We start from the raw sequence: 17,255 nt of genomic DNA on the forward strand, positions 1-17,255 counted from the left end.
GTGGTGGCGGGCGCCTCTGGTCCCAGCTACTCGGGAGGCTATGGCAGGAGAATCGCGTGAACCCGGGAGGCGGAGCTTGCAATGAGCTGAGATCGTGCCACTGCACTCCAGCCTGGGAGACAGTGAGACTCCGTTTCAAAAAAAAAAAAAAAAAAAAAAAAAAACAAACATCAAGAGAGAAAAAATAAAGTCCATAATTAGATATATATTATATATATTTTTAAATTATACATCAAGTTCTAGGGTACATGTGCATAACGTGCAGGTTTGTTACATATGTATACATGTACCATGTTGGTGTGCTGCACCCATTAATTCGTCATTTACATTAGGTATATCTCCTAATGCTATCCCTCCCCCCACTCCCCTCCCCACAATAGGACCCGGTGTGTGATGTTCCCCTTCCTGTGTCCAAGTGATCTCATTGTTCAACTCCCACCTATGAGTGATAACTTGTAGTATTTGGTTTTCTGTTCTTGCCATAGTTTGCTGAGAATAATGGTTTCCAGCTGCATCCATGTCCCTACAAAGGACACGAACTCATCCTTTTTTATGGCTGCATAGTATTCCATGGTGTATATGTGCCACATTTTCTTAAAAAGGAACAATGACATAATTACAAGAACACGAAATTTTTATTAAATAAAATCAATGTTTAATCAACTTTATTTCTAGGCAAAATTTTGTCTCCTTTCAAATATCTGATGTACATATGCAATTTTATAGTTAAGTCATGAATGTAGTCATTCATTCTTCATTGTCTCATCAAATATTTATGGATTATCTTATATGTTCCAGGCCTTTTTTTTTTCTTGCCACTAGAGTTATAGGAAGGAATTTTTTAAAGCTCACTGCAAAATAAATGTTTATATTACCATGTGTGTGGATGGGGACCAGCGTCAGGTAGTGTCCTTTTCATGCTCCTTATAGATAAAACTGTCATGGCTCTAGCTACAGAGAGAATGATATGAACAACTCTTTTTTAATTTTATCAATTTTGCCCCTTAAACTGTAGATTGTTCTCTGGCAGCCGGTAACAGCTGACCTTATTGCGAAGAAAAAACAAGTCCATTTTTTTGTAAATTCATCTGATGTCGACAATGTGAAAGCCCATTTAAATGTGAGCGGAATTCTATGCAGGTAGGCACTATTCAATGCATACTGAGTAGCTATTATAAACACCTACTACGCACTTGACTAGGGTATAGTATAATTGCTTCCTGGAACAATAAAATGTATTAACCATGGCAGCATAGAAGTCTCTGACTGGATGGAATGGACTGGTGATAAAGCCTAAGGTCCAGCTCTGTGATCTTGGATAAGTGGTTCAACCCCTCATGTCCTTGGTCCCTTATCTAAAATGCAGGTTAGGCTCAATGACTGGTAAAGCCTCTCATAGTTCGATTTTCTCTGACAACTCTGTACCCACTCAGGGAGCAAAATTGTCATTTGCCTTGGTAGGCTTTGTGATATATCCTGAAAAAGCAGCTGTGGGAGGGGATTTAGCTTCTGCTAATTCTTCTTCACAAAGACAGTGACCATTTCTGAATGTCTGGCTTTAAAAAGTGTAACAGGTGGTTGGACTCTGCAGAGATCTCGGGTTAGTCTGGCACTGCCGCTTACCACCTACATGACCCTGGGGGAGTTATTCACCTCTCTGTTCCCAAGTTTTGTATATTAAGGGTAAAAACAGCACCTACCATGTGGATTAGAAATGATTTCCTTTTCTTAAAAAGTGTATCAGGTGCAATTTCTGCTTAGAATCTAGCCTTCTTCCTATGGAGTCTCCTGTCTAATATCTCCTCTCCATATCCACTGCCCAACTGCCAGTACCTTCCTGGTGGCCTGGCCCCTTCCTTGAGACCATGCTCTCTTCTGTGTATCAATGGGTGCTCCCTGGATAATATGCTATGTTAATTATTAGTAATATATTATAGGTGTGTACTGTTTTCCAGGAACTGTGTGCTGAACCTTCCTATTAATTGACATTGTGTCTATTAATCTTTACTTAACCCCAAATAGTAGATACAATCCCCATTATATAGATGAAAAAATATCCTTACTTATAAAGGAATTTTTCAGGGTAAATCAGAAAGAATATGGCAGAGTTAGGAGTCAAACTTAGACGTTTCTGAAGTCAACGCTGCGGCTTTATTTATTGGCCCAAATAAGAGTAAAGAACCCTTTATTAGTATAACAGCTAACTTTCAACTTGTTCATCTTAGGTGATAGAATGCCAGAATTCAGTTAAAATATTTGCCTGGTTAACAAAAGAGGTGCCCTGAAGAGAACTTGAATGAGATGCCTTTCCTGTACTTCCCTTTTCCTGTTCTATTTCTTTGGCTCTGCAGAACATCTGGTGCAGGTCAATGGGAAAAAAATAAGAAAAAAAAAAAAAGAAAAGGCTTTTCTGCTTCTTCTTCCTCTTTAACTGAAAACAGCATAATACAGTGATATTCTGGATTGAAGAAAGGTACATTGATCCATATGTTCACATAAAAGTCACTGAAGAATCACCATTGAGTAATGTTGGTAATGGAGGGAAAGGGTGATTTTTATGGAGGTTCTGAAAATATACCTAATAGGAGCTACTTTTTCTCTAGTGCCCATGTAGGCTCTACTGAAAGGGTTTGTCGATCAGTTTATCACAATGTGAGATGTCGTGCTTTTACCTTGATGAAATGCTTATTAGGTTTCTTAGTGATTTTTTTCTTCATGCTCACCTGCTGTGCCTGCAATGCGCCATGTGGGAAGATCTACCCTCTGCTTGGAAACTAGCTTACTCTCTGTTTCATCACCTAGTGTCTTGCTGGCGGATGTGGAAGATCTTATTCAACAGCAGATTTCCAACGACACAGTCAGCCCCCGAGCCTCCACATCGTACTATGAACAGTATCACTCACTAAATGAAGTAAGCCATCACACAGCTCTTCAAAGCTACTATTTTCATTTAACCAGCATTGCCATTTCAATCAGGGGAATATCCAAGAATCATAACTGGTAGAAGATGGTAAAACACACACACACACACACACACACACACACACACACAGGTTAATTACATGATGGTCATCTTCCCTGAGAAGATTGCATCATATTTGGTAAACTGCGGGATGTCTGTCTACAGCTAAGAATATCTCTAACTGCTGGGAGTAACACTTTATGCTATGGAACAACAGAAATTAAACAATAGGGGCTTTAATTAAAACTGCCACCAAAAAATCACCAGTCCAATTAATCATGTCTCTTTGGACCATCACCCTAATTTTACTAATTACCAGATTAGCTCACTGAATTAAAGGAATATATTCATTTACATTTAATACACTATAACTAATTGCATTTTATTCATTAGAAGGAAGCTATTTAAACTAATAATAATAATAATGCCTTTGTTCTAATCTTTAAGAAACTGGATTTTTTTTTTTTGAGACAGAGTCTCGCTCTGTTGCCCAGGCTGGAGTGCAGTGGCCGGATCTCGGCTCACTGCAAGCTCCGCCTCCTGGGTTTATGCCATTCTCCTGCCTCAGCCTCCCGAGTAGCTGGGACTATAGGCGCCCGCCACCTCGCCCGGCTACTTTTTTGTATTTTTTAGTAGAGACAGGGTTTCACCGGGTTAACCAGGATGGTCTCGATCTCCTGACCTCATGATCTGCCTGTCTCGGCCTCCCAAAGTACTGGGATTACAGGCTTGAGCCACCGAGCCAGGCCTGAAATTGGATTTTTTTATATCAGTACTTACAGGTTCCACTCCTTTTAGAGGGAATTTCAGTAAGGTGTTGATGTGTAGGTGAGACCTCAGCAAGCTTTCACATAATCCACTAAAAGCCATTTCCCTATATTTGTTGGTTGAAAGAATAAATTCGCATGAGGACTTTCTTTTTTATATGGTATTCTCCAAGTAGCAAAAAATACCTTGATGCCTTTTTATAACAGTATGCCCCTATATTGCCTAATATAACTATTTTTGTCATCTTTGACTAGGTGCCCAGAAACTATTAGGGACCATATCCATATTTTTAAGACATCTAAGACTTAGGTAATGAGAATCAATTTTATGTGTATAATCTTTAAAAGCATCTGCTCCTTCCCAGTTAATTAAGCAAGAAGTCAATATGCTTCTAGAATGTGTGCCTGGTTGATTGACGGGGTCTTACAATTGCACCCCCCCGCCTTTTTTTTAAATCTCTCCTACATCTATCCAACTTAGACCACCTCTCTCCAGCATCCATCAGCAGGACTGCATGAGCAAACTCGACGCAGAGAGGTTTCATAGGTGGGATTTGCAAAATACAGAAGGTGAAACTGTCACTGCTGTGATAAGTTTGGTGGGGAGAGGGGAATGCCATACACAGACGTATTTTTAAATATTTGTCAAAACATATTTTAATTATTTTGTTCAAAAAAGTTATGTTTTCTTACCATATCTTCAGGAAAGAGTTGGAATGACACAGGAGGAAAAAATAAGCACACGGCTCTATTAGTTTGTTAGGGTTGCAGTAATAAAATACCACAGACTGTGTAGCTGAAATCACAGAAATTTGTTTTCTCCTGATTCTAGAGGCTAGAAGATCAAGGTGTCAGTAGGTTTGGTTTCTACTGAGGCCTCCTTCCTCAGCTTGCAGGTAGTTGTGATCTCACATTGTTCTTCCTCATATGGCCTTTTCTTTCCTTTTTTTTTTTTTTTGAGACAGAGTCTCTCTCTGTCGCCCAGGCTGGAGTGCAATGGTGCAATTTTGGCTCACTGCAACCTCCGCCTCTCGGGTTCAAGCGATTCTCCTGCCTCAGCCTCCAGAGTAGCTGGGACTAGAGGCACACACCACCACGCCCAGCTAATTTTTTGTATTTTTAGTAGAGATGGGATTTCACCACCTTGGCCAGGCTGGTCTCGAACTCTTGAGCTCGAGTGATCTGCCCGCCTTGGCCTCCCAAAGTTCTAGGATTACAGGCGTGAGCCACCATGCCCAGCCTCTTATGGCCTTTTGTTTGTGCACATGCATCCCTGCTGTCTCTCTCTGTATATCTGAATCTCCTCTTCATATAAGGACACCAGCCAGATTGGATTCGTGCCCACTCTAGGGGCCTCATGTTGACTTGATCATCTCTTTAAAGGCCCTATCTCCAAATACAGTCACTTTCTAACCTACTGGGAGTTAAGGATTCAACATATGAATTGGAGAAAGGGGTGTAACATTTAGTCCTTAACTATGACATTCTAGAAAATATCTTGTACTTCTCTTTCCACTCCCGCCCCTATTATTTTCTAAGAGGTTCATAGGAACCATAACAATTTTGCTCCCAGAAAATTCCTCTAAGTACCTCTTTCCCTTTGATCAGTGGTCTCTTGATCAGCCCTCCCTACAAGATGGCCCGGTGGGCAGCACAGGTTAGTCTGTCATTGACTCACACCAGGAGATCTTAGATCATCCAGTGTAGGGAGAAAGAAACAAATGGCCAAAAATTACTTCTTAGAATGGCGAGAGAAAAGAGTTCTTCAAAGAATGTTGCATTACTACCTGAGCTTAGTTTGAGAAATGAATAAAGTCTGTCGGTTAAACTGCCTTCAGATTACACAGCCTCTCGTGTTAGAGGAAATCTACTGAAGTATCAATGAATAAATTAATTTTTTTGTGGCAGCTTTCTCAGGTGTATTTATGCCTAGAGGAGTAACACGGGAAAGCTGATGGTTACATTTCTGACACCCCAAACACTGACAGGATCAGCACTTGGTGGCAGGTGGGCAGGAGCCCTTAATTCTTGGCATGGGGACAACCACTCACACCTACCACTCATGCTGGTTATGTGATCTCAGAGAACCCAGGGATAAATGGTGCTCCAGTTTTTACCAGCTAGGATTGCTATTTGAAATCACCTCTAGAAAAGTTCCCAGAGACAAAGCCAGGATTTGATAGTTTCCGTCTCAGAAGGCATCAGAGTTTAAGAATGGACCCTCGAAAGTTGGTCCACGTTAACACATAACCCAGTTCAATCCCAGCAATCTCAAAGCAGACAGTAATGCAATGCTTGCTTTGAAGTGGGTGCCAGCCTAAAGTCAGATTTTTTTTTCTTTTTCCTTCCCCTATTATCTTGACAGAACCTCAAAAACAACTGGACTTTCACCCAAGAGAGAGGTCCAGAATCTGGGATAACTGAGTTTGTTTATTTGTTTTTTTTCCAGATTGTCCCCACCTTTGCCTCTCATCATTCTGCCAATCTCACTGCGCTTGCACAGGTCTTTAGTGGGAAACAGCGATGCTTCCCTTTATCCTGTGTAAAGACGGTGCTCAGGGCTCCCTTCATCTTGAAAAGTGCATTTTTCAGTCCCATATAAAAGTGAACTTTCGAATGAATGATAACAAGAATTTCATACACAGGGGCAGTGACTCAGTGTGATGACTTTAAAAATAACTTTCAGGGGCCATAGTTTAAAGACTAACTTTTCCTACCTCGTTATAAGTATCTTAGCACTTTTTCACTCTTTCCCAAAACCTTGACACTTATCAAAACTTTAATTTTATTAATTTCCCTAAACATCAGAAGAAACACCCTGCCATAAGTGCTTTAGGTCCTCATGCATTCCACATACAGAGGTTTTCCTTTCTCTGAAGAAGTTAGCTGCTTCCTTTGGTCAGGGAAATGCTTTGAACTTGCTTCGTGACTAACCTCTGGTTTCCATTTTGCTAGATCTATTCTTGGATAGAACTTATAACTGAGAAGTATCCTGATATGCTTACAAAAATCCACATTGGATCCTCATATGAGAAGCACCCACTTTATGTTTTAAAGGTATGTTGTGGGGAAAGTTGTTGATCTTTCAATGTGAGGGGAAGGATTAATTCTCCAGTGGTGTTTGTTAAAACTTGAGTTTCTTTTCTTTGAGTTCTGAAAATATGTGCATTACAGGTGTTCCTCAACTTTAATACCTGGCTATTTAGGGGTTGGCTATTTTTCCCATTAATAATACAGTCTTGTCCTGGTCTGTATGTCCTAATCTCTTCCCACAAGGACACCAGTCAGTCTGGATTAGTACCCACCCTAAGGGCCTCATGTTAATCACCTCTTTAAAGGCCCTATCTCCAAATACAGTCTCTTGGGGGTTAAGGGTTCAGTTCTAGATGAACCCCAGTTCTAGAATTAACTCTGTTTCTGTTTATGTGACATTAGATAAGCCATTATAACATTTCCATAAAATGAAGAAAGTGGTGTTTATTGTTTTCAAGTCCTTGTTTTATTTTCTGTTACTGGACAAACACTATTTTTTTTTTCTTTTTTTTTTGAGACGGAGTCTCGCTCTGTCACCCAGGCTGGAGTGCAGTGGCTGGATCTTGGCTCACTGCAAGCTCCGCCTCCCGGGTTTACGCCATTCTTCTGCCTCAGCCTCCCGAGTAGCTGGGACTACAGGCGCCCACCACCTCGCTCGGCTAGTTTTTTGTATTTTTTAGTAGAGACGGGGTTTCACCATGTTAGCCAGGATGGTCTCGATCTCCTGACCTCGTGATCCGCCCGTCTCGGCCTCCCAAAGTGCTGGGATTACAGGCTTGAGCCACCGCACCCGGCGACAAACACTATTTCTGTTAGTGGACAAACACTAACAGAAAATAAAACCAGGACTTGAAAAAAATAAAATTAAAAATTAAAAAAGTGGTGCAGCTTTTTGATGCTAATTTTTAAAAATTGATACATAATAATTGTACATGTTTTTGGGGTACATGTGATTTTTTTTCTCCCTCTCTCCCCACATGTGATGTTTTGATACATGCATACAATGTGTAAATCAGGGTATTTGAGATATCCATCATCTCAAACATTTATCATTTCTTTGTGTTGGGAACATTTTAAGTTTGTCGTCTACCTATTTTGAAATATACAATAAATTATTGTTGATTCTAGTCACCCTACTGTGCTACTACACACTAGAACTTATTCCTTCTATCTATTTTGTCCCCATTAATCAACCTCTCTGTATCCTCTTTTATCAGCCTCTGGTAGTCACCATTCTACTCTCTACCTCTATGAGATCAACTTTTTCCAGTCCCCATATCAGTGAGAACATGGTATTTGTCTTTCCCTGCGTAGCTTATTTCACTTAACATAATGACCTCCAGTTCCATCCATGTTGCTGCAAATGACAGGATTTTATTCTTTTTAATGCCTGAATAATATTCCATTTGTGTATATGTACCACATTTTCTTTATCCATTCATATGTTGAAGAACACTTAGGTTGATTCTATATCTTGACTATTGTGAATGGTGCTGTAATAAACATGGGAGTGCAGGTATCTTTTCGATATACTGATTTCCTTTCTTTTGGATACATACCCAATAGTAGGACTGCTGGCTTACATGGTAGTTCCATTTTTAGTTTTTTGAGGAACCTCCACACTGTTTTTCATAGTGGCTGTACTAATTTACATTCCCACCAACAGTGTACAAGGGTTCCCCTTTCTCCACATCCTCTCCAGCATTTGTAATTGTCTGTCTTTTGGATTAAAGCCATTTTAACTGGGATGAGATGATATTGCATTGTGGTTTTAATTCACATTTCTCTGATGATTAGTGATGTTGAGGATTTTTTCATATACCTGTTGGCCATTTGTGTGTCTTCTTTTGAGAAATGTCTGTTCAGATTCCTTTCTCATTTTAAAAATTAGATTATTTGTGTTTTCCTTTTGAATTATTTGAGTTCCTTATATATTCTGGTTATTAAATAGCTTGCACATATTTTCTCCCATTTTTTTCTTTTCACTCTGTTATTTCTTTTGCTGTGCAGAAGCAAGTTTTCAGTTTGATGTAATCCCCTTTATCTATTTTTGCTTCTGTTGACTGTGCTTTTGAGATCTTACCCCAAAAAAATCTTTGCTGAGACCAAAGTCCTGAATTGTTTTCCCAATGTTTTCTTCTAGTAGTTTTATAGTTTCAGCTCTTACATTTACGTCCAATCTGTTTTTAGTTGATTTTATATATATAGTGAGAGACAGGGATTTAGTTTGAATTTTATGAATAAAAATTTTCCCAATACCATTTATTGACAATACTGTCCTTTTCCCAATGTATGTTCTTGGTGGCTTTGTTGAAAACGAGTTGACTGTAAATCTGTGGATTTATTTCTGGGTTCTCTATTGTAATCCATCGGTCCATGTGTCTGTTTTTATGCCAGTACCATGCTGTTTCAGTACTCCAGCTTTGCTCTTTCTATTTAGCATTACTTTAGATTTTCAAGATATCTTGTGGCTCCATATGAATTCTAGATTTTTTTTTTTCTCTTTCTATGAAGAGTGTATTGGTGTCGACAGGGATTGCATTGAATCTGTAGGCTCCATTGGGTAGTATGGACATTTTAACAATATTAATTCTTAAGCCTGTGAGCATGAGGTATCTTTTCATTTTTTTGTGTATTCTCTTCAGTTTCTTTCATCAGTGTTCTATGATCTTAATTGTAAGTCTTTCACTTCTTTGGTTAGATTTATTACAGGTCTTTTTTTTTTTTTTGGTCATTGTAAATGGTATTTCTTTCTTGATTTTTCTTTTAGGTTGTCTGCTATTGTTGTATATAAATGCTACTGATTTTGTGTGTTGATTTTATAACCTACAATTTAGTATTTTGGTGGAGGCTAGGTTTTTCTAAATATAAGATTGTGTCATCTACAACCAAGGATAATTTGATTTTTCCCTTCCCATTTAGATGCCTTTTATTTCTTTCTCTTACCTGTTTGCTCTGGTTAGTACTTCCTGGTACAACTTTTGAAACTAAAGTAAGACCAGGACAACAAATCCCAGCAAGGGACGAACAGCAGGAAAAGGCTGAAGTCCTTTGCAGTAGGGTTATTATGATGGTTTCTACTCCAATTGCCACCCATTTGGTTATATATTTTCAGTTGCAAATGTTATGGAAGAGAAGTTGATTAACCTATCTTGGATTGGATGTCATCTCTCTTGAATAAATTGACCTTAGTAAAGGTCAGTGAACATAGCCACAGCCAATTGTTTTCAGAACTAGGAAGCAACTCTATGGTTCTGTTTTCTACCTCCTTCTCTTAAAGTTCTTTTTAAAAAGCTCTAGAAAATAATGTAGTCACTAAAAATGTACATTTAATTTAGTAACATATAATTTATGCACAGTATCCCAACATTATCTAAATTGTGATAGGTGAGCTTCCAGTTATTCAAAGATAAGACTTTGGGTTAGGACTTCTCAGTTTTAATCTGTCGTTTACAAGTACTTGCAATGCAGACTCAAGGCAGACATACGAAATGTTGGATCCCCTTGGTCACTGAGTTGGTCCATCAGATTGGATCCATCTGACATTTGCACCCACGACATTTGCTTTCAGCCATGCTGCGTGTAGTCCTTGGAACATGCTTATCTGGAACGTGTACACGTTGAAAAATCATGCATTCTGGATGGTTTGGTCCTACTCTTACTTGATCAAGGATGTGCATATAATGTGAGTCTCTGGGATTTTGCCAACTTTTCGGTGCCAGAACCAGTGCCAAGAAAATTGGCCCAGGACTTAGAAAGGTCAAATAGACAACTTAAGATTTTCTTTACATTGAGTAGAATAAGCTAGGTAGTTCTCTTTGACTATACAATTTGACGATTAGTGGCCAATGCCATTGGGCTTTCTTATTTACTATCTTGTTAAATATTGCTAGCTCCAAGTTAGGAAAAAACCTCCTGGAGTGGTTCAAATGACAATCTAAATATCTAACTCTTTCTTTTTCTTGTTTTGGAATTGCAAGTCTACATATTTGTTTGATTTTACAACACTCTTCTCCCTTCCCTCTATACCAGTGGTCCTCAACCCCTGGACTGCAGACAGGTACCAGTCCATGGCCTGTTAGGAATGAGGCCACACAACTGGAGATGAATAGCCAGTGAGCAAGCATTACTGCCTGAGCAATGCCTCCTGTCAGATCAGCAGCAGCATTAGATTCTCATAGGAGCACAAACCCTGTGGTGAACGGTGCATGCAAAGGATCGAGGTTGCACGCTCCTTATGAGAATCTAAGGCCTGATGATCTGAGGTAGAACAGTTTTATCGCCAACCCATCCCAACCCCTGATTCCACCCTACCTCTGCCCCATCCATGGAAAAACTGTCTTCCATGAAACTGGTCCCTGGTGCCAAAAAGGTTGGGGACAACTGCTCTATACCCTAAATTGTGTTGTAGCTCACTTTTAAAGGCAAATACAGTATGATTAATTTTGGAGGTGTTCTTGATAATTCTTCTAAAGACATCAAAGGCTATCATTGAGAAAAGGTTGACAATTCTTATTCCAGAGTTGGCAGCTTGTATTAGTCCATCATACTGGGAACAAAGCCTCTGTCCCTAGATTTGTTTGCTGGTAATCAGTTCATGAGAAGTTAGATGTATGCTTCTTTTTGTATGAAATGAAGAAATAATCCACACCAAAAAAAAAAAAAAAAAAGCACTCAGAGGAAAATCTTGAGGGAGTTTCTGCTCCTGGTGTGTCTCTACACCTCCCAGGGAAGATTGCCATCCAACTCACACCCATTTACTTCTAAATGAAGCATGAAGATACAGCCCAAATCATTAGTTCTCTGGTCTCCTCTTCTAAACTTCCACATGCAGCTCTGACATGACTGCATAATTGTGGGAGGATAAAAAGTTTTAAATCAGAGTCCTGGCTTCAAACTTCAGTTTCAATTCACACAAGCTTTGCTACCTTAACTAGTGTCACTTAATCTCACCAGTGTTTAAATTTCCCTTGAGAGTTTTCAAAGAAATGCAGAACAATTCATATCTCAGAGATTTGCTGAAACTATTAAATATAAGAACTATATAAATGAAAGTTATTATCCTGAAGCTTATTGTTATTGTTTTTGCTACTTTTGGGGTTTCTTTGAGCAGGTTTCTGGAAAAGAACAAACAGCCAAAAATGCCATGTGGATTGACTGTGGAATCCATGCCAGAGAATGGATCTCTCCTGCTTTCTGCTTGTGGTTCATAGGCCATGTAAGTATTCACATTCTCTTAACCATATTTCTCAATATGGTGCCCAAGATCACTTGTGTCAGACTCAACTGGGCTGTTTATTAAAATGCATTTTCCTAGGTCACATCATGAAGCGTGGGAATCTACAATTTTCACAAGTTTCCCAAGTGACTTTTATGCATTAATGAGTTGAAGAACATGACTTCAAGCATTTAAATCACCCAAAATATTGTTGGTCTTTTTACATTTCTGCCTGGAGCTAAACAGTGAAAAATGATTAAGAAAGAGTATATTGATTATAATATGTTAACTAAGTAGAGGAAAGGACTGAAGGAATTATCTAAGTTGGGGCCCAATTAATTTATTTCTCTTTTGGTTTTAATTATCCAGACATCTTTTACCCTTGGAAATTGAACATAAGCACAACATTACAGAGGTGAAACAGAGTATGTTTTCTCATATGTCATAATAGGGAATTTTGTCCCTGAAGAAGGGTTTTGCATCAAAAAAGCCATATGTAAGACAAATCGTATGTTGGAAAGGTAAAAGATATAATGACTATTAACCTCCCTGATAAATGAAAACACTAAAAATTATGCTTCAAATCCTATAAAATGGGCATATATGTTCTCTACACTGATTTCTACAAAGAATCATTGCCACTGGAAAAATAACTCAAAATATGTGTCTTTCTGATAATGATTTTTGTAGTCTTTGCATTCACAGATACACAGTAACAGAATAGATGAATTAGGAAATTAAGATATTGGCACTTATTAAGTACATCAAGATAAAACTGTTTCTGCCTTTGCTGGACCTTGACAAATGCAACATCTCTATTTGCCTTCATTCACTGTGAATCTTCCATCCTCCATCCCCCATGGATGGGAGCTGCAACCTCCCTGAGTCTACTGGAAATTCCCAAACACCATTGGTACTATCTTGGCCAAAAGAGGATGATTCCAACTGATCAGACCCTTAACATATCCCAGTCACATCATGATCTGGAACCTTCCCCAAGTTGAGTAGTTTGGTTATTTTAGGTAGAGAACAGCAGTTAACAAAGAGAGAAGGGTACAAAGTAGGAGAGTAAGAACATTTATTTTCCATTCCATCACTGAACATGAGAAGGGCCAAGAAGAAACCTCCATTCATATTGGCTCTAATTTATATTGGTGAGGTTGTCCCTAATTACTGCCCTTGTCATCCTGACACCTCTGCCCTCCTATTAGATATCCTACCCTCTACCCAAGCCACTTGCTGAATCTTTGTAAGATTAAATTATTTAACCCACAAATATTTATAAATTGCCTATGATGTTTCAGATCTGGAAATACAAGGATAAACAAAATATAGCCCAAGGATCTTATAGCTGAGTATTTTGCTCCAACAATGTGAACCTGATTTGTGTAGCCCAAAGAAACATAATCAATAAGGTCTTTCAAAATGGACATTTAAACTCCATTCTCGCCTGCCTAAAACTAATTCAGATCATCTGACTCTCTTAGTACTTCAAAGCACTGGACGAGGGAAAGTAACATAAAATATTTATCTTTCAACAATTGTGAAGGTAGGTTTTATATTCAAAACCTAAAGCATCCAAAGGCAAATTAAAATCTTAGCTTTTAAGTCTCTCACTCTTTTCTGCAACTCAATAAGGATTTCAAAAATCTTATAGTCTAGTTTCAGCAGAAATCCACTACACTACCCTTTGAGAAGCTTGAGGCTAGTCATTTCTTTCTAAGCTTCTCATTCACATACTTTCAGGAGACAAATTTAGATCCTTCTCTTTTTGCAAAGGCAGAGCTGAGACCAATTTCTGCATGGCTGCATCACCAAGCCAAAATCCAGCATGGGGCTGGCACATCGTAGGACCTAGTGAATATATGTTAACCATCACAACTTGCCAGAAAGTACTTTTTCTGCCAAATGGCTTTTCTCACTGCTGACCTCCTGCCAAACCTCTGCCTTAGAACACTCTCGTCTAATTGCACACAAAGTTAGAGCTCTTCAACCTCAGGGCCTTCACAGAATTCTCTGTCCCTCCTCACCACAGGTGACACATAACCTAATGACACTGCTCCCTGGTGGCTCCTTCAAGTAAAGGGGCTGCTCTTTCTTTCACATCACTATGTGCTGAGAGGCCTGGTGGAGTGGATCAGCATTCTCCTGTCTTGACACTACCAATGATTCTTCTCTTCTCAGAAACTTACATAATCTGGTTGCACTCTTATTTTATTGCTATCATGCACTGACCTTCAGATAATTTCCTGGTACCTGGTTCATGATTCTTTTTTCTTCTCCAACTCTTGCCATCATTCTGAGTGAATTCAAAGTCCATATGTGAGAGTCACCTAACAACGTATCTTCACAGTTCCTTGTTCTCTCTTCCACTAAACCTCATCTCAACTCCTCTTTAGCAAATTTCTCCTGTAGCCATCCTCTGGATCTCAGAAGTAATGTTTTGCTGTTCCTTAGACCCAGAATATGGCCATGGACAGCAACAAGGAAGGTTAGAAGAAGCCATCTAGCAATATAACTTCTTAATGTCCTGTCTTCTCTCATTTCTCACCCCTACTATGACTGCTTTTTTTTTTTTTCCCCAACTTTAGTAGATTTGTAGTTCCTATATAGATCTACATCCTTTTAATTTATCAGTCCCTTTCCAGGAATACTTTCTTCACTAACTAATTGGTCCCATCACAAATTGACCCCGACCCTCAATTTCTTGCCCCCTGACCTGCTCTTCAGGAGTTCCAACCCCAAACACTCCACAGAATTAACCATCCTTTTTCTGAGCCACCTTCTACATCTTGCCATTGTTTATTATCACACTTATATCAATGGCATTGAATTGCTGCTTTTCCCTTTCCAACTTATCACTTCTACTAGGGTTTTGAAGGCAGAGACCAGCTCTGAAGTAATTTTTTTTGTTCCCCATAACCTGGTATATTGTTTGGTCAACATAATTGGTGCTCAATATCCCCTTGTGGAATTTGAAATTTAAATTAATGTTGCAGGTTTAGGCTGACATACAATTTTGGGTTCCAGAGAGTATCTAAACAGTACCTACTGTTGGGATAAATACTTTATTGTCATTGGCTATGGTTCAAACTATACATACATATACAGAGATTGGAGTAAAAACTGAGACAGATAGCTCTCTGATATATTTGTAATGGTAACATTTTGTTTTAAAATTTTCCCTTCGTGTGTCTTATATATATATATTTTTTTAGCAACCCCATTAACAGACCTATGTGTCTTTATGTACTAATTTATTATCTGTCAAATGGTCATTGGTTAATTTCTAGGTAGGAATTGTCGTTGTTGTTGTTGTTGTTGTTTAGGGCCACGTTAAAGGCAAAGCTTGAGTGCACCCCAGGCAAAGTGAGAGGAAGAGTTGAGTAATCATTGACCACAGGCCAGCTGATGGGAATCAATCCCACCCTCTCATCACTCACACAGTCTTACACTCTTCTCCATTCTCCTCTATTCTCATCTTGTTTTTCTTTTATACAGAGGCTTCTCAATTTATGGTGGGGCTATGTCTCAATAAACCCAATAAACAATCACAGCTGAAAATATTTTAAGTAAAAAATGCATTTAATATACTTAATCTACCGAATACCGAATATCATAGCCTAACCTTCCTTAAATGTGCTCAGAACACTTACGTTAGCCTACAGTAGGGCAAAATCATCTAACACAAAACCTAATGTATAATAAATTTGGGATATGGGATATAAATGAATATCCCATATCATGTATTAAATACTGCACTAAAACTGAAAAATGGAATGGTGGCATGGGTACTCAAAGTATGGTTTCTACCAAATATGCATTGCTGTTGTGCTATTGTAAAGTCAAAAAATCATGAGTGAAATCATTGTATATTGCAGACCATCTCTAGTAGGACAGGATTTCAATTATGTTACTTGCCATGTTGGTAAATCGTACCTTCAACAAATATTTATTTATTGTCAGGCAAAATTTCTTCAGCCACTTTGAAAAACAATGTGGAAGTTCCTCGAAAGATTAAGTATAGAGTTACCATATGACTCAGCAGTTCCACTCCTAGGTGTATACCCAAGACAACTGAACACCTATATGTTTACAAATGATTATAGCAATATTATTCATGATAGTCAAAAAGTGGAAACAACTCAAATTTCATCAACTTATGAGCAGAAAAACAAAATGCAGCATATTCATGCAATGAAATGCCAATCAGCAATAAAAAGGAATGAAGTACTGATTCATGCTGCAACACAGATGAATCTTGAAAACACTATGCTAAGTAAAAGAAACCAGACACAAAATGCCACATATATTATTCCATTTCTATGAAATGTCCAGAATGGGCAAATCCACAGAGACAGAAAGTTCGTTAGTGATTGTCAGAGGCATGGGGAAGTGGCAGGAGGGAAAGGGGAGTGAGTTATAATGGGCATAGGTATGGGGATTTTTTAATGATGAAATGTTCCAAAAATCAGATACTAGTGATGGTTGGACAACTGTATGAATACACCAAAAACCACTGAATTTCACACTGTAAAATGGTAAATTTCTGGAATGTAAATTATATCTCAATAAGCGGTTAAAGAAAAAATGGGCACCCCTTCCTCCAGGATTGTAGCTATAGCCACACGTGAAGGTGTGGCTTGGCACACAGCACAGATTGTATCTCAGCCCTCACTCACTCCTTCTGTCTGGAGTCCTACCTATTAGATAAAGAAATAGGTAACATTGTTCTGGGCCTAAGATTGGTCATCTCTCAGAGCATAACTTTTTGTGGAAAGATTCCCATCCAACCAGACAGAGGTAAAGGTAGGAAGGAAATTTAAAAAGTGAAGCATAAAAAGAAATTCATCATGTTGCATCTATTAAAAGTTTAGGCCATGTTGTAGAAATGAAAATGAGAAATGCTTTATTATTTTGAAAGGAACAGGCTCTCCTAATATTTTTCTAATAATGAATGTTACGTGATTACTGAAAAGTGATGCTAACATAAATTTATAAATTTGTAGCATAAAAACATATTTAACTGGTTGCTCAACCATCATTCTCAGCAAATTAACACAAGAGCAGAAAACCAAACACCGCATGTTCTCACTCATAAGTGGGAGTTGGACAATGAGAACACATGGACACAGGGAGGGGAACATCACACACCAGGGCCTGTCGGGGGTCGGGGGCTGGGGGGTTAGGGGTGGGGGGCTACATTAGGAGAAATACCTAATGTAGATGACAAGTTGATGGGTGCAGCAAACTACCATGGCACATGTATACCTGT

At 38.7% G+C, this 17,255-nt stretch overlaps 1 protein-coding gene and 1 long non-coding RNA gene across 3 annotated transcripts in view; one reads left to right on the forward strand and one right to left on the reverse strand.

Moving 5' to 3' along the window:
* The window catches only part of CPB2 (carboxypeptidase B2), a 50,800-nt gene that overhangs the window by 20,305 nt on the left and 13,240 nt on the right, over nt 1–17,255 (forward strand). Inside the window, exons 3-6 of one of the 2 annotated variants that reach the window (XM_033176958.1) lie at nt 1,016–1,140; nt 2,803–2,911; nt 6,685–6,786; nt 11,876–11,980. In XM_033176958.1, coding sequence (XP_033032849.1) covers nt 1,016–1,140; nt 2,803–2,911; nt 6,685–6,786; nt 11,876–11,980 — 441 coding nt within the window. The remainder of the gene's footprint in view (nt 1–1,015; nt 1,141–2,802; nt 2,912–6,684; nt 6,787–11,875; nt 11,981–17,255) is intronic. The other variant, XM_033176959.1, reaches the window with a different exon arrangement.
* Nucleotides 1–17,255, reverse strand: part of LOC117063286 — a 47,436-nt gene that overhangs the window by 16,630 nt on the left and 13,551 nt on the right. The window lies entirely within an intron of this gene.

This window comes from Trachypithecus francoisi, unplaced genomic scaffold, assembly GCF_009764315.1.
Source record: "Trachypithecus francoisi isolate TF-2019V2 unplaced genomic scaffold, Tfra_2.0 Lachesis_group18, whole genome shotgun sequence".
In the NCBI taxonomy this organism is placed as follows: Eukaryota; Metazoa; Chordata; class Mammalia; order Primates; family Cercopithecidae; genus Trachypithecus; species Trachypithecus francoisi.